This window comes from Mastomys coucha, unplaced genomic scaffold (assembly GCF_008632895.1).
Source record: "Mastomys coucha isolate ucsf_1 unplaced genomic scaffold, UCSF_Mcou_1 pScaffold15, whole genome shotgun sequence".
NCBI classification, from domain to species: domain Eukaryota; kingdom Metazoa; phylum Chordata; class Mammalia; order Rodentia; family Muridae; genus Mastomys; species Mastomys coucha.
Genome location: NW_022196897.1, coordinates 166,992,964 through 167,000,227, shown reverse-complemented (window position 1 = coordinate 167,000,227; position 7,264 = coordinate 166,992,964). Strand labels below are relative to the sequence as shown.

Genomic DNA, 7,264 nt, shown 5'->3' with positions numbered 1-7,264 from the left:
CTTTCCCTCTCTCTCTCTCTTCTCTTTCCCTCTCTCTCTCCCTCTCTCTCTGGCGCAGCGACTCTGCCTCCCCCCTCCCCCTGCAGACTCGCATCACAGCTTCCCTCAGTGCAACTGGCCGTAAGAAGGGGTGAATTCTGCATCCCTCTCCCTTGGTCCCACCCTGTCCCCGCAGAGGTGCCCCGGGATGTGTCGCTAGACAACGCACTCCGGGCGCTGCCGCGCTTTAGTCCAGCCTCCGCAAACACCTGCCACGCTCCGGACGTCAGCAGGTCGGAGTCTGGCTTACCTAGGAGGCATCCCGAATGGCGCCACACTCTGTCCACATCCTGGTCCGAGACCCTAAGCAGTGCAGATCCCAGAGCACTCACCTTCCCGCGAACCCGGCCGCTGCGCTGCGCCCTGCGCTCTGGCCTTCGCGCGCAGGCCACTCGCGCTTCATTCATCGCCCCAGCTCTCCAGCAGGGATGGGGGTAGTGGCCTCATCCCCTCCACCAATGGCAGCGAGGTTCGGGCGGGCTCGAGGGAGGTGACAGTAGCGGGATCGCGACGGGGCGGGGCCGAGCGGAGGGGCGAAACCTGGGAGGGGCAGGGACAGCACAGAGGGCGGGACCTAGCCGAGGCTTTGCACGCGGTGATTTCTTTCTGCTGGGGGTCACTCTGGAGGTTGCAGGCTAGGGAAGGCGGCGCCAGGCTAGGAAAATACGGCTCAGGTCTCGCTGCGTCGTAGGTGCCACCTGCTCTGTGGTTTGCGCTGAGGCGTGGAACCGAGGCGTTGGAGACGCGAGTGACGATCCCTTCAGGCGTGGGGTACAGCTGCATCCCGGCAAAGGGAGCTCTACACTCTCCGTCCAGGTCAACCAGTGCATACTCCTTCTGTGGGTTCAGTGCAACGAGGCGCTGGACCAAACTACACCCTCACGGGGGAGCCCACAGGGTTCCAGTCTCAGGGACTCTTGACATGAGATGGAGGGAGAATATACCAGTCACCTTGAGACTGAGGCGTTCTCTGTTGTTCAAACAGATTTCTGAACCCCCTCTGGGTCAGTTTTCACATCTATAAAACTAAGATAATTAACCATATGAGTGTGATGGCTCGAGCTTGTAAGCCTGTAGGTATTAAGGAGGCTGGGGTAGAAAAAGGCTCTCAGTTTCATAGTTCTAGACTAGCCTGGGCTACAAAAGAAACCCACTCTCAGAAAATCAAGCAAACAACCTTTATTTATTTATTTATTTAAATGATCTCAACACATCACTGAAGGAAGTGGGAAACAGTAGCTGGTCTGAGTTTGGCCAAGTAACAGCCGACGGCCACTGGCCATTAAGATCATACCATTGACATCGAAACAACAGCCAATGGCAGAAACTCTCCACAGATGTCTCCCTTTTGGGTGTATTACATTTAGTTGAAAAGACATGTGAGCCAGGTGTGGCGATGTTCACCGATAATCCTATACCTAAGGCTGATGCAGGAGGATCTCTAATGGGAGGGCCACACTGGGCCATCTAATAAAATCCTGTCTGGACTTAAAAAATAAAACCAAAACAAAACTACCACCACCACCACCAACAACAAAAAACAAGCAAACAAAAACAAAGCAAAACAAAAGACACAAAATAACCTCCTCCTCCTCCCTAAGGGATCAAGAGTTTATAATCTGGACAGGGGAAGTGAAGACAGAAGATCAGAGTTTGTGACCGGCTTGGGATACGCGGCAAGACTCTCTTCACAAAGTTGTGTATAGATCCTGCTGTCAGCTCATGAGGACATAACTAGTCCACAAGGGTGCCTGGTGACAGCCCCAGCGTCCATGCAGCCTCGGGAGCTAAGGCAGACCTCTTCCTTTATGTGTAGAGAAGGGACTGGCTGCCGAGCTTAGTTCTTCAAGACTAACTTGTTATTTATACGCATGTCTTCCTGGAGTGGGTGTGGTTGGTACCTACTCACATTTTGTCCTGGGAACCTCTGGGGCTGAGTTCAGGGTTCAGGATCCACCTGTCAACCTGTGAGTCTCTGCTCCAGAAAACCGAGTTTCACTTCAGCTGCACCAGGTGTTACCCTCCATATCTGAGTCGGCCTCTGGTCAGAGAAGATGTCTGGAAGGAATAGGCAGCCAGGCACCGTGGGGTATACACGGCCTTATTAGACTCTCTCTCTCTAAAACATCTCCCTTAGGTACATGGACCTGGCTCAGATCTGAAGCCAGAGAGAGCAGGTTAAACATAAATTTGAGAGATTGTGAGTCCTCCTCTTCAGGATGTGTGAGCAGAATTCACTTGCTTCTAAAGGGGTCTCATGGAAGTGCTCCAAATGTCAGGAGCAGGCTTGGACACTGTGCTTCCAACACTTAATTTTGGGTACAACCCTGAAACCAATATTGGTACAATATTTTTCCTTTAAACATCTGGTGTGTTTTATGAAAAGGGCAAGTTTGTCTTAAAGAAGGTAACCAGTATTGATTACCATAGCGAGGTCGCACAAAAATAGATAAAAGGTAATACAGTGATATTAAGTTCTAGACAAATAGTGCTGCTTGCTGAGGGACTTGAACTTTAAGCTAGCTTCAAGCTCAAACAGGAATTAGCCTTTTTCGTCAGACACCATCTAAAGATGATTCTAGAGTAAACATCCAGGTACTAAGGCCCTGGACATAGGCCCTGTCCTGCCCTCAGAAGCCAAGTCACATACCCAGGCCCTCTGGGGGCCTCACAATACCTGTGTGTCTGAAGACCCCCATTTTCTCAGGCTGTGCCTGGCTCCTCAGGGCTCTTGCTATTTCCTGTGACTAAAGACTAGGAAGTCCCAGAGATTGATTGGATTGAGATCTCTATCCAGTGTATATCCAGGTTCCCATCACCAGCAGAGAAAGAATTCAGACACCAAACTAAATAAGGAAATGGCAGAAAGAATTCTCAGCAGAGAGAATTCATGTTTCTTAGTAATATGCATCAGCCAGAAGCCTAGAATAATAATGTAAATGTAATGGAGGGAAGATTACTCATGAGTTAAGGTGGTGGGTGATATGGGGATTTCCATAAATGAGTTGAAATTTCCCCTTTCTTGTCCTTGTGTGGGGTCTTGAATGTGTCAGATGCACGATGAGAATGGGCATTTTTGCCAAGTATCTTTATAATGACTAAAGGCAGTTAGCATTCCTCGACTTCACGTCTCGGTCAGCCAAGGTGGGCCTTGACTGAAATGGTAGCTGGCCTTCTGCTTATGATACAGCTGGTAGCTCTGGGAGCTGTCTGTGCCTTTGTAACCTTTCACAAAAGGGACAGAGATGTGGCATGTGGAGTCCATGGCAGTCTCCTTTCAAATGGCTGTTTTCCCCTTCATCTTCTCAGGGAGGAATTGGGAGGTCCAGGGTGGAGTCCCCAAAGAGGTCAACCCCAGGCTACCATAGCAGCTTGGAACAAGAACTGACTGATTATGAGCCCTGGAACATTCTGCTCTCAATAAATTCTATCCCAGCGGGGTTTTTGGAGAGGAAATAACCAAGAGGAAAATAATCCAAGTAACCCAAGTCCTGCTGAGTGCCCATGGTCCCAGAGTGGGGCATCTCTGTATGCTGGGCGGATGGTGTTCTTGGAGGCTCCAAACAGATATTTATGCTTTGATGAGCAATCACTGTGTTGGGTGGGACCCCGAAATGCCGAAACTTAAAACTCAGGCTGTGCATGTCCTTTTCTCCTGGCCTTGCTGTCATGTGGGCATTGCCAGTGGCAGGCAATTGATCTCCAGATTAGAAAGAGAGAGGACTGGGCAAGGGAGAGTCAGGATGCTGAGAGAATACTTTTCCAGGGCACAGGCAGAATGGTGGCCAACCTCAAAGGCCTAGGTCAGAACTAGGTCTGCCCCTGGGCCTTTGATGGGCATGAGCGATTTCCCTGACAGTGTTCCCTGAGGTGCCTGCTTTGGTGGACTTTGCATGTATATAACTTAGCTGGATCATTTAAAGATACCCCACTTCTTCCTCTTCTGGTTTATAAAAGGGCCGAGACAACCGAGTGACAGTTGACCCATGCCTAGGAAATTATGCAATGATGACACACTGGCAGCCAAGCTGTGGGCTGTGGTATGCCCTAGAGTCTCTGTTGAATGTTTGAAGTTAAGGCTTCTAAACTGTTTGGGGTAGTGCACACCTACAATCCCAACACTTGGGAGTCTGAGGCAGGAGGTTTGCCATGAGTTCAAAGGCAGCCTGGGTTACAGTATGAAACCTAGCCTCAAAAAAGCAAAATAAATCAATGAATACTTGACTATTTTTGGTTTTGGTTGTTTTCTGACTTTTTGTTAGGTTTGTTTTTCTTTCTGAGACAGGCGCCCCCAAACTTGCTTAAAGCTGAGGGTAAACTTGAATTCATGATCCTCTAGTCTCCCAGATACTGGGATTATACTGTGGCACCAGGTCCAAGTGCAGGGATCCACTCAAGACTTTGAACAACAAAGTAGATCTTGCGGAAGGTTGAAGGGGGCCACGGTCAAAGGTGAAACCTGGCCTTGGGGGGATGTTTAGAGCCAGGTGTGTGGGAGCACACCTTGCTGTATTTGATAAGGAACTGTGTTCAATAAGGAATACTAGGTTGGTGCAGTACTGAGGTGGCCATGCCAGAGAAGAGACTCCCAGGGTTGGAGTAGTCTTAGGAAAAACCCAGCCCAGAGTTGTCCAGGCATCTACGGAATTAAGACTGTGGTGTGAAGGACAGTTGTGGATGACTTGAAGGTCCTTGGAGGCAAAATTCCATAGACGGTAAAAGTATTGTCTGTCCTCAAAGTTCTAATTCCATCCTGGAGCACCAGTGGAGCGTGGTGTGGCCTGAAAGCTCTGCCCTTGCCAGCCCTGGCCTCAGACACTGCATTGGCACTCCCAAGCCTTGGTTTTGGTTCTTTTCACAGGGCCTCATGCCAGGCACACAGCAAGCTGTCTGTGTGAACTGTCATCTTCTCATTTTCTTTCTTGGCTACTCTGCTGAACTGTTAATATGAACTGAGACACTCTCTTGCTGGGAGTCTCACCACTTCTGTACAAATGCCGTTGACTAGTCTGGCTGACAGTGACAGGCAGTCATGAGCAGCCCACTCCTGGCAACAGACCCCCACTGTCCCTGTTCTGTCTCTCCTGGAGAGAGATAACCAAGAGACAAGCTTCAATTCCATCTTTGTTTCAGAGGCTCTGCACTGCATGAAGCAGCTGCAAGGGGCTCAGAGCTGGCACACCAAAGCTGCCCTTCCTCCCAAAGGCTGGTGAAACCGGTTGAGTCTTGCTCTGGGGTAGATATGCAGATGATCTACTCGGGTAGTATTTAATGAGACAGATCCCAGGCTACTGGGACCAATGGAAGCTTTGGCCAGGAGAACATGTCTAAGCTTAGAGTCAGCTTCTCCTACCATGTAGCCAGGAGTCAGTATCTACCTAGGCAAATGGTACTGTGCCCTAGTATCTACCTAAGCATATGGTACTGTGCTCTAGTACCCACCTATGCAAATGGTACTGTGCTCTAGTACCCACCTAGGCAAATGGTACTGTGCTCTAGTACCCACCTAAGCAAATGGTACCGTGCCCTAGTATCTACCTAGGCATATGGTCCTGTTCTTAGTACCCACCTATGCAAATGGTACTGTGTTCTAGTGTCTACCTAGGCATATGGTCCTGTGCTTAGTACCCACCTAGGCAAATGGTACTGTTCTCTAGTATCTACCTAGGCAAATGGTACTGTGCTCTAGTATCTACCTAGGCATATGGTACTGTGCCGTAGTATCTACCTAGACATATGATACTGTGCTCTAGTACCCATCTAGGCATGTACTTTTGCTCAGATATAAGGCCTAGGGCAAGACCCAAGTTTGATACACACACAAGAAGGATTTGACCTGAGTGTTGTGTTCATGTCTGTAATCTTAGCCCTGGGAAGAGTGAGGCAGGAGGACTGCATGAGTTCAAGGCTAGCCTGGGTCACAGTGTGAGACACCCCCCCTCATCTCACCACCACCCACAAATGGGAAAGAATCTCAGTGCTGAATGCTGATGCTAGAAATTAGGTTTGGAGGAGACTGAGAGAGCCCCCACTTTCCTGTCTGGACAGACAGGATTCACCATGGCTACATGGGGTACCCTAAACTTCAAGGTAAGGGGGAGGTCATGCCACAGTGGTGGCTGTGGGCATACCATTCCCTGCAGAACTGTTCCAGTCCCTGAACCTTAGAAGACCTGTTCCAGTGGAATCTCAATGCTGATCCACTTGTGTGGTCTTCTGCATAGCTTTCAAAGCAAATGTCCTTGCCAACTGGAGGCATTCAGAACTGTCTGAACCTGCCCAGCTCTTGCCCTGCCTATCTAGGGTAGAGGTGGGCGACAACCCACGTGGCTGGGACCTCGAATTTAGTGAGCTTAGCTTCCAAATGTGCGTGCCCTTGACAGGTCTTGTCAGGCCTTCGTTGGCTGGCAAAGTGGCTTTCTTCCCCAGCCCACCTACCTGCACCAGCCTTGTGATAGGCAAGGGTATAGCTCATTGGGATGCTTTTATGTTAAAAACATCAACTATAAATACTTAAATTATCACAATTACTTGCAGCTATTTAGTCATTTCTTCATGGGTTACTTTGCTGGGGTCTGAGTAAATGTCAACAGGCAGGTCTTTGTCTTGTCTTCAAGGCTCTTGCCACAGCATCTTCCCCTCTCAGGGTAGGTGGCATCTTCCCCTCTCAGGGTAAGCCTCAGAGGTACCAGAAGATGGTGACATTCCCACTATTCTCCCAGCCCCCTCACTGCTGAAGACCCCCTCACTGCCTTGCATAAGAGAGAATTGGAGACTTATACTGTCCTTCAGAGGTTACCAGGCTTTGTGAAGGGCTTCCTGGCAGTATGCAGAGATCTCTGACTACACACAGCACCCCCTGGCTGTGTACAGAGTCAATCGGCCTTGCAAACCCAGCTTGAGACAGTGACTGGCAATCCTGCTGACATCTGAGATTCCTTCTTCACAAATGTGTGCTGTGTTGACAGTCCAAGGACCCTGCAGGAAGCCAGGACCAGCTTGTGTCAAGGTAATCTGAGCTAGAAGATGTTGCCCCAAAGGCTAGCTGTCAGAGATAACAAACATCTTTAGGAATTGTCTCAGAGGCAATGCTGTGTAGTTGGCACCCTGTGAGGTCAGATCTTCTCTGTGAGAGATTCACATTTCAATTCTTTAGCCTGAGCAGAAATGGATCTGGCTAAACAAGAGGCAAGATGTTCCAAAATGGAACGAAGATTTCCATTTT

At 49.4% G+C, this 7,264-nt stretch overlaps 1 protein-coding gene across 4 annotated transcripts in view; it reads right to left on the bottom strand.

Annotated features, from left to right (window-relative positions):
- Window positions 1–484, bottom strand: part of Slco4a1 (solute carrier organic anion transporter family member 4A1) — a 19,496-nt gene extending 19,012 nt beyond the window's left edge. For 2 of the 4 annotated variants that reach the window (XM_031372975.1, XM_031372977.1), the window contains exon 1: window positions 372–484. In XM_031372975.1, coding sequence (XP_031228835.1) covers window positions 372–446 — 75 coding nt within the window. In that variant the 5' untranslated portion in view covers window positions 447–484. Of the gene's footprint in view, window positions 1–289 lie in introns of all 4 variants that reach the window. The other 2 variants (XM_031372976.1, XM_031372978.1) reach the window with 2 other exon arrangements.
- Window positions 485–7,264: the final 6,780 nt, after the last annotated feature.